Below are 16,164 nucleotides of genomic sequence, written 5' to 3' on the forward strand. Positions count from 1 at the left end.
CAGATGGGGCAGGAATATTGGGCAGGATAGAGACAGATGGGGCAGGAATATGGGGCAGGATGGAGACATGGGGCTGGATGGAGACACAGGGCAGGATGGAGACAAATGGGGCAGGAATATTGGGCAGGATGGAGACAGATGGGGCAGGGATATGGGGCAGGATGGAGACATGGGGCTGGATGGAGACACAGGGCAGGATGGAGACAAATGGGGCAGAAATATAGGGCAGGATGGAACAGATGGGGCAGGAATATGGGGCAGGATGGAGACAGATGGGGCAGGGTGGAGACAGATGGGGCAGGATGGAGACAGATGGGGCAGGATCGAGACAGATGGGGCAGGATGGATACGATGGAGACAGATGGGGCGGCAGGATCATGGGACAGATGGGTCAGGATCATGGGACAGATGGGTCAGGATCATGGGACAGATGGGTCAGGAACATGGGACAAATGCGGAGATCATATGGATGCAGAATGTGAGTACATATGGCTGGAGCCAGGAATGAGATACACGGGCCAGGATGGGGGATATTATTACCATAGGGGCTAATTAGGGGATATTATTACTGCAGTGATGTCTTTATTTTATTTTTTGAGGATACTGTTTTAAATAGGGGGGGTGGTCCTGTTACTGTGTAGAGTGATACTATATCGCCTCTTTTCTTCATGTGGTGTAGTGTAGAAGTTGTGGAAAAAATTAAGCAATGTGTCCTGCAAGAGGAGCTCTAGATAACTGTGTTATTTCCTGCAGAGACAAGTCCTGGCTGAAATATGTGATTGCGGTCTGTGCTGGATGAAGATGGAAAGCGAGGCTGAAGGACTTTATCTAGAGACGTCACTGGTGAGTCAATGTGTTAACTGTACACGGACTCTGCATACTAAGTACAGATCCCCTGTGTATACAGTATTAGTATTGTGGGTTTTTTCTATTAATGATCAGTATTGCAATATTAAGTCACTATGTGGTGGTAATATGTGGTCTGGTCATGGTGCAATGGTATTTGTCTCTTGCATGTGCTATTATTCGGTCACTGTGGTGGTAATATGTGGTCTTGTCATGGTGTGGTGGCATTTGTTCCCTGTATGTGGTATTATTGACCACCATGTGGTGGTAATATGTGATTTGGACATGATGCGGAGACATTTGTTCCTTGTTTGTGGTATTATTCGGTCACTGTGGTGGTAATATGGTGTCTGGTTATGGTGTGGTGGTATTTGTCCTTTCTATGTGATGTTATTGGTCATTTTAAAAATTGAAAAATAAATAAAAATATACCTAAATTGTATTTCATGATTTAACAAATTTTTAATAGGTTACAGTAGCGTAGGGCCCGGCCAAAAGAGTCTGTCGTGTCGTGGTGGCAGATTAGAAAAATCTTGTGGCCAAAACAAAAGCTGCTGTTATATGTGTGATCTGGTGATGGGAACTGTTAATGTGTGATAGGTGAGAAGTGGAGTTTTTCCAAGAGAGAGCGGTGGGGCTGTGGACAGTTCGAGGGGTGGAGTCGGAGCTGGGGTGGAGCCTGGGTGGAGACTCAAGGGGGCCCCAAAAATTTTGCCAGTATGGGGCCCCAAAATTCCTAGTGGCAGCCCTGGGTTCAATCTACTTGTTTGATACAGAATGTTCTACAAAGCAATACACAGACTCCGCACAAGTGACCTCAGACCTATATACCATCATGATCGGCTGTGCTATAACGTGATGTGAACTCTCTTCTCTACCTCATACTGTCTGAAATTAACCAAGAATTATTCTGATTTGTAAACTTCAGTGAATTTTGTAAAATTTTTATCTATTTCGATTTGTGCAAAATTGATTTTTGCTTCTGTAAGATTTTTATGATGAAGAAAAGTTGCATTATGGGTGGATTTTGCTGCAGAATTGTGCACTTGGAAGCAGATTTACCATATCGTCTTGTTGGGTTGAGGAAATCATTCTAACCAAAAGTTCCAAGAAGTATCGTTTCTTCTTGTGGAGAGTGACATGATAAGCATGTTGAGTTGTCTCAATTTGCAGACACTGTGTTTCGGGGTACTGCCCCTCGTCAGTGCAAAGTGGAGATATGGTTTGGCTGATTGAGAGGCGTCTGACCGGGATCAAAGAAGTTTAGTTTCTCCTTGCGGAGAGTGACATGATAAGCATGTCGAGGTGAGGAGACTTAAAGCCGCAATGCTCCTCTGGGAAATATGCAAATTGTCTCTTCAGAGAGGAAGAGGACTAGAACTCTAGTGCCACCTATTGGAAGTAGCAATCCTAACTGTCAATGTCGACCCTTTAACGAGCCTTTTCACATGACTTAAGATAATAGCCAAACCAGAATCTCAATTTGCAGACACTGTGTTTCGGGGTACTGCCCCTCGTCAGTGCAAATAGGTGGCACCACAGTTCTAGTCCTCTTCCTCTCTGAAGAGGCAATTTGCATATTTCCCAGAGGAGCATTGCGGCTTTAAGTCTCTTTACCTCGACATGCTTATCATGTCACTCTCCGGAAGGAGAAACTATACTTCTTGGATCCCGGTCAGACGCCTCTCAATCAGCCAAACCAGATCTCCACTTTGCACTGATGAGGGGCAGTACCCCGAAACACAGTGTCTGCAAATTAAGATTTTGGTTTGGCTATTATCCTAAGCCATGTGACAAGGCTCATTAAAGGGTCGACATTGACTGTTAGGATTGCTAATTCCAATAGGTGGCACTAGAGTTCTAGTCCTCATCCTCTCTGAAGAGACAATTTGCATAACCAAAAGTTCTAATTTCACCATTCTGCCTGCCCATTGGACAAGCAGTCTCTATTCTGTGGCATCTATCATTTAACATGTACATGAGTCCTGCTGTTTATTACAGATCCTGAGCAGGCACCGTGCGACTGCAGTAAATGTTCGGCACCGGTGAAAGCAGCCTTCCATTTGTACAGTCAATATATGATGAAATTTCATGAAGGGGCTAATGAAAATGGATTGAAAGTTCTGTTTTGATTTTCCCATTCAGTATTCAATGACACAATTTGACTATTATTCTAACTTTTCCACCTCTATGTATGTTTCAATATTTCAAATTTTTTTCTGCAGGTCATGTTAAAGGCGATATCTTGATTGACCTTAGTTCTAGTTCTATGGTTCATCATCTGTTTGCAGCCTGTGACTTTTTCAAGCACATCATAGTGCTGAAGATGAGAGACAGATGCATCATGGAGATGAAAAGATGGGTGGACTCACGTACAGGAGCATTTGATTGGAACCATGCCACACAACTTCATGTAGACAGAGCGGGAAAGAAGTGAAGTATATGTCCTAAAATTAGGAAAACTGTTATGACCCCAATGGCGAGGGTCTCAGAGGAACGTGGAAGTCTGCAAGATACAAAAATCCAGCTCATAGGGCAGTGGTAACTGGGTTGACCATATATCTACTCCTAACGCCAACACTAGAAGTAGCCGGGGGTCATACCTACGTTGATCCTAGATGACTCGCGCCAGCCGGAGAATCTAAATACCCCTAGTAGAGGAAAACAAAGACCTCTCTTGCCTCCAGAGAAAGGGACCCCAAAGCAGGATAGAAGCCCCCCACAAATAATAACGGTGAGGTAAGAGGAAATGACAAACACAGAAATGAACCAGGTTTAGCACAGAGAGGCCCGCTAACTAATAGCAGAATATAGAAAGGTAACTTATATGGTCAACAAAAAACCCTATCAAAAATCCACACTGGAAATTCAAGAACCCCCGAACCGTCTAACGGTCCGGGGGGAGAACACCAGCGCCCTAGAGCTTCCAGCAAAAGTCAGGATACAGATTAGGAACAAGCTGGACAAAAATACAAAACCAAAAACAAATAGCAAAAAGCAAAGTAAATGACTTAGCTGAATAACCGGACCAGGATCAGTAGACAAGAGCACAGCAGATTAGCTCTGATAACTACGTTGCCAGGCATAGAACTGAGTGTCCAGGGAGCTTATAAAGCAACGCCCCTAACTAACGACCCAGGTGCGGATAAAAGGAAAGACAGAAAAACCAGAGTCAAAAAACTAGTAACCACTAGAGGGAGCCAAAAAGCAAATTCACAACAGTACCCCCCCCTTAGTGAGGGGTCACCGAACCCTCACCACGACCACCAGGGCGATCAGGATGAGCGGCATGAAAGGCACGAACTAAATCGGCCGCATGAACATCAGAGGCGACCACCCAGGAATTATCCTCCTGACCATAGCCCTTCCACTTGACCAGGTACTGAAGTCTTCGCCTGGAGAGGCGAGAATCCAAGATCTTCTCCACCACGTACTCCAACTCGCCCTCAACCAACACCGGAGCAGGAGGCTCAGCAGAAGGAACTACAGGCACAACGTACCGCCGCAACAAGGACCTATGAAATACATTGTGAATAGCAAACGACACAGGAAGATCCAGACGAAAAGATACAGGATTAAGGATTTCCAATATCTTGTAAGGACCAATAAAACGAGGTTTAAATTTGGGAGAGGAGACCTTCATAGGAACAAAGCGGGAAGAAAGCCATACCAAATCCCCAACGCGTAGTCGGGGACCCACACCGCGGCGGCGGTTGGCAAAGCGCTGAGCCCTCTCCTGTGACAACTTCAAGTTGTCCACCACATGATTCCAGATCCGCTGCAACCTATCCACCACAGAATCCACCCCAGGACAGTCAGAAGACTCCACATGACCTGAAGAAAAGCGAGGATGGAAACCAGTGTTGCAGAAAAAAGGCGAAACCAAGGTGGCGGAACTAGCCCGATTATTAAGGGCAAACTCAGCCAACGGCAAGAATGTCACCCAATCGTCCTGATCAGCAGAGACAAAACACCTCAAATAAGCCTCCAAAGTCTGATTGGTTCGCTCCGTCTGTCCATTAGTCTGAGGATGGAAAGCAGAGGAAAACGACAAATCAATGCCCATCCTACTACAAAAGGATCGCCAGAACCTGGAAACGAACTGGGATCCTCTATCTGACACAATATTCTCAGGGATGCCGTGCAAACGAACCACGTTCTGGAAAAACACAGGAACCAGATCGGAAGAGGAAGGCAGCTTAGGCAAAGGAACCAAATGGACCATCTTGGAGAAGCGATCACATATCACCCAGATAACAGACATGCCCTGAGATAGCGGAAGATCAGAAATGAAATCCATGGAGATATGTGTCCAAGGTCTCTTCGGGACAGGCAAGGGCAAGAGCAACCCGCTGGCACGAGAACAGCAAGGCTTAGCTCTAGCACAAGTCCCACAGGACTGCACAAATGACCGCACATCCCTTGACAAAGAAGGCCACCAAAAGGACCTGGCCACCAGATCTCTGGTGCCAAAAATTCCCGGGTGACCTGCCAACACCGAGGAATGAACCTCGGAAATGACTCTGCTGGTCCACTTATCCGGAACAAACAGTCTGTCAGGTGGACAAGACTCAGGCCTATCAGCTTGAAATCTCTGCAACACACGTCGCAGATCCGGAGAAATAGCTGATAAGATAACTCCATCCTTAAGAATACCAACAGGATCAGCGACTCCAGGAGCATCAGGCACAAAGCTCCTAGAAAGAGCATCGGCCTTCACATTCTTTGAACCTGGTAAATACGAGACAACAAAATCAAAGCGGGAGAAAAACAATGACCAGCGGGCCTGTCTCGGATTAAGGCGTTTAGCAGACTCGAGATACATCAGATTTTTGTGATCAGTCAAGACCACCACACGATGCTTAGCACCCTCGAGCCAATGACGCCACTCCTCAAATGCCCACTTCATGGCCAACAACTCCCGATTGCCCACATCATAATTTCGCTCGGCAGGCGAAAACTTCCTAGAGAAAAAGGCACAAGGTTTCATAACAGAGCAACCAGGGCCTCTCTGCGACAAAACGGCCCCTGCTCCAATCTCCGAAGCATCCACCTCAACCTGAAAGGGAAGTGAGACATCGGGCTGGCACAAAACAGGCGCCGAAGTAAACCGGCGTTTCAACTCCTGGAAAGCCTCCACGGCAGCAGGAGCCCAGTTAGCTACATCGGAGCCCTTCTTGGTCATATCCGTCAAAGGTTTCACAACGCTAGAAAAATTAGCGATAAAACGACGGTAGAAGTTAGCGAAACCCAAGAACTTCTGAAGACTCTTAACTGACGAGGGCTGAGTCCAATCAAGAATAGCTCGGACCTTGACCGGGTCCATCTCCACAGCAGAAGGGGAAAAAATAAACCCCAAAAAGGGAACCTTCTGTACACCAAAGAGACACTTTGAGCCTTTGACAAACAAAGAATTTTCACGCAAAATTTTAAAGACCAACCTGACCTGCTCCACATGCGAGTCCCAATCATCAGAAAAAACCAAAATATCATCCAGATAAACGATCAAAAATTTATCCAGATACTTCCGGAAAATGTCATGCATAAAGGACTGAAAAACTGAAGGCGCATTGGAGAGCCCAAAAGGCATCACCAAGTACTCAAAATGACCTTCGGGCGTATTGAATGCGGTTTTCCATTCATCACCTTGCTTAATGCGCACAAGGTTGTACGCACCACGAAGGTCTATCTTGGTGAACCACTTGGCACCTTTAATTCGGGCAAACAAGTCAGACAACAGCGGCAGAGGATACTGAAATTTGACAGTGATCTTATTTAAAAGCCGATAATCAATACAAGGCCTCAAAGATCCGTCCTTTTTAGCCACAAAAAAGAATCCTGCACCAAGAGGGGAAGAAGACGGACGAATATGTCCTTTCTCCAAAGACTCCTTGATATACGAACGCATAGCGGTATGTTCAGGTACCGACAGATTAAAGAGTCTTCCCTTAGGAAATTTACTGCCTGGAATCAAATCTATAGCACAGTCACAGTCCCTATGAGGAGGCAATGCACTGGACCTGGACTCGCTAAAGACATCCTGATAATCAGACAAATACTCCGGAACTTCCGAAGGCGTAGAAGAAGCAATAGACACAGGCAGGATATCCCCATGAATACCACGACAGCCCCAACTAGAAACTGACATAGCCTTCCAGTCCAGGACGGGATTATGGGTCTGTAACCATGGCAGCCCTAAAACAACCAAATCATGCATTTTATGTAAAACAAGAAAACGTATCACCTCGCGGTGTTCAGGAGTCATGCACATGGTAACCTGTGTCCAATACTGCGGTTTATTTGCTGCCAATGGCGTAGCATCAATACCCCTAAGAGGAATAGGATTTTCTAATGGTTCAAGAGTAAAACCACAGCGCTTAGCAAATGACAGATCCATAAGACTCAGGGCAGCACCTGAATCTACAAACGCCATGACAGGATAAGACGACAGTGAGCAAATCAAAGTTACAGACAGAATAAATTTAGGTTGCAAATTTCCAGCGGTGACCGGACCAACAACCTTAGCTATACGTTTAGAGCATGCTGAGATAACATGTGTAGAATCACCACAGTAGTAGCACAAGCCATTCCGGCGTCTATGAATTTTCCGCTCATTTCTGGTCAGGATTCTATCACATTGCATTAAATCAGGTGTCTGTTCAGACAACACCATGAGGGAATTTGCGGTTTTTCTATCACATTGCACCGAATTAGGTGTCTGTTCAGACAACACCATGAGGGAATTTGCGGTCTTGCGCTCCCGCAATCGCCGGTCAATTTGAATAGCCAGTGCCATAGCATCATTCAGACCTGTGGGAATGGGAAAACCCACCATAACATCTTTAATGGCATCAGAAAGACCATTTCTAAAATTAGCGGCCAGTGCACAGTCGTTCCAATGTGTCAGCACGGACCATTTCCGAAATTTTTGGCAATACACTTCAGCCTCGTCCTGCCCCTGAGACATAGCCAGCAGGGCCTTTTCTGCCTGAATCTCAAGATTGGGTTCCTCATAAAGTAAACCGAGCGCCAGAAAAAACGCATCAATATCAGCCAATGCCGGATCTCCTGGCGCCAGCGAAAAAGCCCAATCTTGAGGGTCACCCCGTAAGAACGAAATAACAATTTTTACTTGCTGAGCGGAGTCTCCAGATGAACAGGGTCTCAGGGACAAAAACAATTTACAATTATTCTTGAAATTCCTAAACTTAAACCTGTCTCCGGAAAACAGTTCAGGAATCGGTATCTTAGGTTCTGACCCAGGACTTCTGATAACATAATCTTGTATGCCCTGCACACGAGTAGCCAGCTGGTCCACACTTGTAATCAAGGTCTGGACATTCATGTCTGCAGCAAGCATAAGCCACTCTGAGGTAAAGGGGATGAAGAAAAAAAAAAAAAAAAAATGAGAGAGGAGGAAAAAAAAAAACTCAGAATCTTCTTTCTTATAATCCCTCTTTTGCAATGCATTAAACATTTAATATAGGCCTGGCAAACTGTTATGACCCCAATGGCGAGGGTCTCAGAGGAACGTGGAAGTCTGCAAGATACAAAAATCCAGCTCATAGGGCAGTGGTAACTGGGTTGACCATATATCTACTCCTAACGCCAACACTAGAAGTAGCCGGGGGTCATACCTACGTTGATCCTAGATGACTCGCGCCAGCCGGAGAATCTAAATACCCCTAGTAGAGGAAAACAAAGACCTCTCTTGCCTCCAGAGAAAGGGACCCCAAAGCAGGATAGAAGCCCCCCACAAATAATAACGGTGAGGTAAGAGGAAATGACAAACACAGAAATGAACCAGGTTTAGCACAGAGAGGCCCGCTAACTAATAGCAGAATATAGAAAGGTAACTTATATGGTCAACAAAAAACCCTATCAAAAATCCACACTGGAAATTCAAGAACCCCCGAACCGTCTAACGGTCCGGGGGGAGAACACCAGCGCCCTAGAGCTTCCAGCAAAAGTCAGGATACAGATTAGGAACAAGCTGGACAAAAATACAAAACCAAAAACAAATAGCAAAAAGCAAAGTAAATGACTTAGCTGAATAACCGGACCAGGATCAGTAGACAAGAGCACAGCAGATTAGCTCTGATAACTACGTTGCCAGGCATAGAACTGAGTGTCCAGGGAGCTTATAAAGCAACGCCCCTAACTAACGACCCAGGTGCGGATAAAAGGAAAGACAGAAAAACCAGAGTCAAAAAACTAGTAACCACTAGAGGGAGCCAAAAAGCAAATTCACAACAGAAAACCATCTCATGTCATTTTTTCATACAAAAGACATAAAAGCAGTTCTTAGTGTAATATCATAAATATCTATGGTTTACCTGATGGTACAATGATGGTTTGTTCTAATTTAAATTTTAGATCTCAGTAGGAAAGTCTACATTTGTCCAATCAGAACAAAATTCTCAATGTTTGAAGCTGTAGAATAAAAGGCCCTGTTGGGAGGGCACAGTAAGGTTCTATTTGTGTTAGAGGTATAAATTAGGAGCATCCCAATCCTCAGCTCTAATATATATATTCAATGTATTCAGCTGATTCCCTATATACAGGCAAATGGTTGCCATTGACCAAAGTGCAAAAATAAGTTTTCCAAGGTATAATTTTGCAGTGGTTTTTGTACGAGAAAGACCAATTTTCTGCACTTTCCTGTTTATTGAAAACGTTTTGCCAGTGTAATGTGCTGCTGCAGTGTAGTTTAGTGCAAACTCCACCAGGGGTGCTGGTTAAGGAAAAGAGGTTGTACACACAGTGCAGCAATGCGGAACAACAATACAGGTGTCACAGGTAATGAAAGAGAAGTCAGACAAGCCAAGGTCATACTCAGAGAGATCAGCGCAGTACACAGAGGAAAGGTCGGGGACAAACAAGACAACAGAGCCTACCGGGAACATGGTAACCAAAACGTGAGATGTAAGACAAAGTCAAGATACAAGCCAAAGGTCAGAACAAGTCATAAACGGGTACAGGCAGTCAGAGGCAAAAAGGAACACTAGTACAAGTATACAGGTCAGGTGCTCAAGCCGTGCAGCATGAACTATAGCTGACACTGGCCCACAGGCTGCAGAGGACTTAAATAGCTCAGCCAGCTTCAAAGTGAGGCAGAGGGGATTAATTCCCACATGACCAGTCAAGAGACAAGACAGCTGAACACAAACTCAGAACTGGATCATGACAGCCAGCACCTAATATATTTAGAGAAAGCAATAAAACACGATTTTGGTTTCAGTTAGGAGAATGGGGATCTATTTCTACCTTTACTGCATTTGAAGGGAACAAAAGTTATAACCATAAAACCTAGTGCTTCAGTCTGGGTTGAAATCAAGCATTTTCCCAACTGCAAGCTGATGATCCAGTGTTACTCCGCTTCCTCATACTCACCTGTCCGGCCAGCGTGCTCCCGATGCTTCCTCCTGCTCTCCGTCTTCCAGCTTCTCCGGTGCTCGTCCATTCTGCGTTCTGCGCATGCGCAGACATGCTCCTTTCGTCGCTGGGGCTTCAGGGAGGTCATGACCCTGCAGCTCTACCTCCAATATGGCGGCACTCGTCAGGTACTTCTTCGCAGCGCCTGCCCTACTCAGACGCCTTTGCATCTATTGCGTTCACTGGCTTACCGCCAGCATCCTCGTAGGTTCCTATGCTCAGATCCCTGTAAGCACCGGCCGTAAAGCAGAGCGGTGACGTCACCGCTGTGCTCTGCTTTACGGCCGGCCGGCGCTGACACAGTGCAGGGAAGCTGACGCCGGGGGACGCGACAGACACCGGAATGTAAGTATGTAGTGTTTTTTTTTTTTACATTTACAATGGACACCAGGGTAAACATCGGGTTACTAAGCGCGGCCCTGCACTTAGTAACCCGATGTTTACCCTGGTTACAAGTGAACACATCGCTGGATCGGCGTCACACACGCCGATTCAGCGATGTCAGCGGGTCATCCAGCGACGAAATAAAGTTTCGGACTTCTAGCTCCGACCAGCGATGTCACAGCAGGATCCTGATCACTGCTGCGTGTCAAACACAACGATATCGCTATCCAGGACGCTGCAACGTCATGGATCGCTATCGTTATCGTTCTAAAGTTGCTCAGTGTGAAGGTACCTTTACTGACATGGCCGCTGGACCAGAGTCCTGTGAATTTATTCGCTCATTTCAACTGTTTATTCTTGTTATCTTTTGCCAAAAACTAAAAACCCAAGTGCAGAGAGGGAAAGACTAAGGCTAATTCATGAATAAGATTTGTTGATGTCAGACTAAGGAGAACCAAAAACATTTTACCTCTGTCCTCAGAAATCCAGCAGCAGTTCTTCAATTCGGACATATAAAAAACAATTCCCTTTGGAGTAAATGTCTGTAAACATTATGAGCTCCAAGAAACAATATCTAGACCCACACTGAATAGAGAACCCTGACATAAGTATAATTTATGAAATGTTTTTTGTTTAATTTTAAAAAAAGGTAACAAAGTAAAAAATAAAAATAAAATCATCAGCGGACACAAAATAAAAACATTGCTAAATAGGATTTCTTATTGATTGTTTCCCAAACACATACCAAAAAAATGAGTTGGGTAAAAACTATACCATGCATAGCTATAAAGATCTCTCAAAGCTGCGCTGATGCAAAAATATATTATTCTTGTTTTTTATTACTGCCAAAAAGTAAATTCAAGAGTTCTGTGTACTCCTGAAGGGCTAGTCATTAATGGGTTAAGCAACTTATTTTTGTTACAATTTAACATGTCAAGATCCTTATCATTCCAATTAAATGTAGTTCATATAATTCTGTAAAGCAACATAAGAACTCGTGATATGATAAGTAAATGTTTTCGTCACTCACATGCTTTAACTGATTCCTACTTACTATATGAAGACCTTGTGAACCAGTGCAAAAAGAGTCACCAGTCTGTAATACAAGATTACGTGATGGATTCCAGCACCTATAAGCGCTACCATGAAGATGACTTTGATTCCAGACAAAGTCTGGAGGATTATGTTTCAGATAAACCTGATATGGTCTTTGCAGAGGATACCTTGATATTTCCCATTGAAAATCTTACAAAAACTTTCACAGAGGGTATATATCTAATTCTTTGTGAGTTTTATTAGTTTTATCAAGATACAAAATAAGAAAACTTGGTTATATGGGGTTTGGGTAATAAAAAAGGTTAAACAGACTGCCCCATCCATATTCTCCAAAGTGAGCATAGCAAAGCTCTAGTTATTACAAACAATGAAGAATATAGAGACTGCGGGATAAATAGCATCAGTGTTCTCCCCTCCGTATTCTCCAGTACCTTAGAAAATATGTTGATTATGATAATAAAGGATCATTTAAGAATTCACATTTCAGCTGGTACATTCACATGTGCAAATTTTCAGATGCAAATTTTGATGACCATTCAAAGAAAATACAGAGCAAAATTTGCAGGTGTTTCATATGGACTTTCTGTGGATTTTATTGTGGATTTTTCATACAGACTTCCCTTGAAACTGCCCTAAAGATTAAAAATCTGTTGTAAAAAAACTGCACTCCAGGTCAGTTCTTGCATTAAGTGGAATTTGACATATGCATGTAAGGTTTCTTGAAGAGTTATCTTAGGTATTCTATTAATTTGAATGAGCAATGGGTGCTTCAAGAATAACCATTGCTTTAATTTGCATTTAAAAGAATCATTGCTACGCATGAAAATACAGCAGACTCAATGTCTCCTTGTCATGAGGGTGTCACGTCCCCCTCGAAGACTTGGAGTTAGACGGTCAAGTCGGGTAATAAATCTCAGTCCTCTTTAGAGATGATGTGATTCATGTCCTAATTTAAAGGGAACCTGTCACCTGAATTTGGCGGGACTGGTTTTGGGTCATATGGGCGGAGTTTTCGGGTGTTTGATTCACCCTTTCCTTACCCGCTGGCTGCATGCTGGCTGCAATATTGGATTGAAGTTCATTCTCTGTCCTCCATAGTACACGCCTGCGCAAAGCAATCTTGCCTTGCGCAGGCGTGTACTATGGAGGACAGAGAATGAACTTCAATCCAATATTGCAGCCAGCATGCAGCCAGCGGGTAAGGAAAGGGTGAATCAAACACCCGAAAACTCCGCCCATATGACCCAAAACCAGTCCCGCCAAATTCAGGTGACAGAGTCCCTTTAAATGGATTTCCCTGTCCCTCAGTGCTGAGAGGGTTTAGAACTCTTTCAATGCTGCCTGAGACCATACAGCCTGGTTGTTCTCAGCTGCAACTGCTTACCCTTTACTCCCTCTATGGTCGTTTAGTCCCTGTCGGTGAAAGATTGTGTGCTAAAGCTAAGTAGTTGAAGTTTAGAGTTTGATTTGTGGTGTCCTGTTTTCCTGTTGTACATGTGTGTTTATCTCCTGTTCCTTTTTCCCATTTAGTTTATTCCTCCCTGTCCCTATCCTCCCCCTATTGTTGGTTAGTGCCTTTGTATTATAGAGGTTTTCAATGTCTTATCTTTATGTCTGGTTTTCCTTTCATTTCTGTCCCATGCCTCATGGGGTGGGGGAGAGACAGATTAGGGTTTTTCCATAAGCGTAGTAAGGTCAGAGACTCAAGCCTCTCTTCCTTGAAGATTACCCCCGGAATAGGAATATTTAGGGTCCCAGCTCCAGGGAAAGTTTGAAACTCCTACGTGATGTACATCCAGTGTCTCTTATGTGATGTATATTACAGCCTCAGTGTCTCCTATGTGATGTATACAGCTGTCTCAGACTTCCTATGTGATGTATACACCTGTGTTAGTGTCTCCTATGGGATGTATAATGCAGGAATAATACAAAAGCTGGAATGACAAATAGCACATTAGGGTCTTATCCGGATTGCAGAGAGAAAGGGTATAACAGGATTTGCTCACCGGATATGGTTGTTTTGAAAACCGGATACCGTTTTGACAGTAACAACCACTTTGATAGTTTCAAAGGCCACTGCAGAACCACCCAAGAAAATAGCATGCAAACTGGGAGAAGGGAGGGATGAAAGTCTTTACTGCCACAAATCCAATGTATGATGCGACACCAAATAAAATATGGATGCAGTATTTATTTGTCAACACGTGCCAGGTGATGTGGTCCCTCTTCTCTATCTTATGCTGTCTGAAATTAAAAAATAATTATTCTTCAGAGAATTTTGAAAAAAATGTATCTAGCCTGATTTGAGCAGAATTGCATTTTGTTTTTGTAGGAATTTTATGTTGAAGAAAAAATACATTTTTGGAGGATTTTACTGTAGAATTGTGCACTTGGAAATAAATTTACCAAATTGGCTGGTTGAGATGAGAAAATCCTTGCAACTAAAAGCTCTTTGATATTTGACTTCACCATTCTGCCTGCCGATTAGACAATTAGTCTCTCTCCTGCAGCATCTATTATTTCACATGTACATGAGTACTGCTGTTTATTGCAGATCCTGAGCCGCCACCGTGTGACTGCAGTAAATGTGCGGCACCCATGTTAGTGGCCTTCCATCTGTGCAGTGGATATATGATAAATTTGCAGGAAGGGGTTAAAGTGAATGCATCACAAGTTCTGTTTTGATTTTCCAATTCAATGTATGTTCCCACAGTCAGTAAATGCTGCGGGTTGGACACTGCATACATCCACAGTGTCCAAATGTTGCAGCATAGTGGACAGGATTTAAAGAAACCCCATTTCCACTGTGTGCACAGACGCCCGTAGCTCACCCGTGGAGACGGACATGCGGTGCGTCTTCCCAGACTGCAGCATGCCTATCTATCTTGCGCAGACGCGAGTCTCCGGAAGATAAATATCACCCGTACAATGTATTGGGCACGGTGATTTCGCACGGTTCAGTGATCACATGCGGAATCACCTGTGTTCCAATGCCAGCAGCGCTTTGGACGCATCGGACATGTGCTGCCTAATATTGAACATCTGCAAATACCCTAAAGAGGCTTGTGACTGTTATTGTGACTGTTTCACCTCCTACATGTATGCATGTTTTAATATTTTGCCTTTTTTCTGCAGGTCATGTTAAAGGTGATATCTTGATTGACCTCACTGTTGGTTCTATGGTTCATCATCTGTTTGCAGCCTGTGAGTTTTTCAAGCACATCATAGTGCTGAAGATTAGGGTTGAGCGAAACGGGTCGAACATTTTCAAAAGTCGCCGACTTTTGGCTAAGTCGGGGTTTCATGAAACCCGATCCGACCCCTGTGCGGGGTCGGCCATGCGGTACGCGACTTTCGCGCCAAAGTCGCGTTTCAATGACGCGAAAAGCGCCATTTCTCAGCCAATGAAGGTAAACGCAGAGTGTGGGCAGCGTGATGACATAGGTCCTGGTCCCCACCATCTTAGAGAAGGGCATTGCAGTGATTGGCTTGCTGTCTGCGACGTCACAGGGGCTATAAAGAGGCGTTCCCGCCGACCGCCATCTTACTGCTGCTGATCTGAGCTTAGGGAGAGGTTGCTGCCGCTTTGTCAGAAGCAGGGATAGCGTTAGGCAGGGTCCATTAACCACAAAACCGCTTGTGCTGCAGCGATTTGCACTGTCCAACACCACCCTCGGTGTGCAGGGACAGTGGAAGTTTTTTTTTTTTTTTTTTTCCCCTCAGCGCTGTAGCTCATTGGGCTGCCCTAGAAGGCTCCCTGATAGCTGCATTGCTGTGTGTACGCCGCTGTGCAAACCAACTGCTTTTTTCAAAGCACAAATCCTCTTGTTCCTTCCTTTCTGCACAGCTATCTTTTTTGTTTGTCCACACTTTTTATTTCATTTGTGCATCAGTCCACTCCTTATTGCTGCCTGCCATACCTGGCTGAGATTACTGCAGGCAGGGAGATAGTAGCTGCCTGCCATACCTGGCTGAGATTACTGCAGGCAGGGAGATAGTAATTGTAGGACATTCCCTGTTTTTTTTTTTTTTTTTTTTTTGGTGGGAGATTAAGATTGGCAATTTGGCATTTCTGCTAGAGTGCCATCCCTGTGTGTGCCATCTCTCTCACATAGTGGGCCATAGAAAGCCTTTTCATTTTTCTGTATTTTTTTTTGTGGGGTGTATAAATTCTCCCTGATAAAAATACAGTGGGAGATTAATATTGGCCTTTGGGCTTGTGTGCCAGTCCTGAGTGTGCCATCTCTCTCACAAATAGTGGGCCATAGAAAGCCTATTTTATTTTTTTTGGGGTTTTATAAATTCTCCCTGAAAAAAAGGGAGATTAATATTGGCCTCTGGGCTTGTGTGCCAGTCCTGAGCGTGCCATCTGTGCCAGCCCTGAGCGTGCCATCTCTCTCACAAATAGTGGGCCATAGAAAGCCTATTTATTTTTTTTTTTGG

General features: G+C 44.3%; 1 protein-coding gene across 2 annotated transcripts in view; it reads left to right on the top strand.

Annotated features, from left to right (window-relative positions):
• The first annotated feature begins 287 nt into the window (after positions 1-287).
• The window catches only part of LOC138651765 (indolethylamine N-methyltransferase-like), a 34,663-nt gene continuing 18,786 nt past the window's right edge, over positions 288-16,164 (top strand). Inside the window, exons 1-4 of one of the 2 annotated variants that reach the window (XM_069742238.1) lie at positions 288-843; positions 3,072-3,279; positions 11,729-11,932; positions 14,857-14,951. In XM_069742238.1, coding sequence (XP_069598339.1) covers positions 11,782-11,932; positions 14,857-14,951 — 246 coding nt within the window. In that variant the 5' untranslated portion in view covers positions 288-843; positions 3,072-3,279; positions 11,729-11,781. Of the gene's footprint in view, positions 844-3,071; positions 3,280-11,652; positions 11,933-14,856; positions 14,952-16,164 lie in introns of those variants that run through there. The other variant, XM_069742237.1, reaches the window with a different exon arrangement.

This window comes from Ranitomeya imitator, chromosome 10, assembly GCF_032444005.1.
Source record: "Ranitomeya imitator isolate aRanImi1 chromosome 10, aRanImi1.pri, whole genome shotgun sequence".
NCBI lineage: Eukaryota > Metazoa > Chordata > Amphibia > Anura > Dendrobatidae > Ranitomeya > Ranitomeya imitator.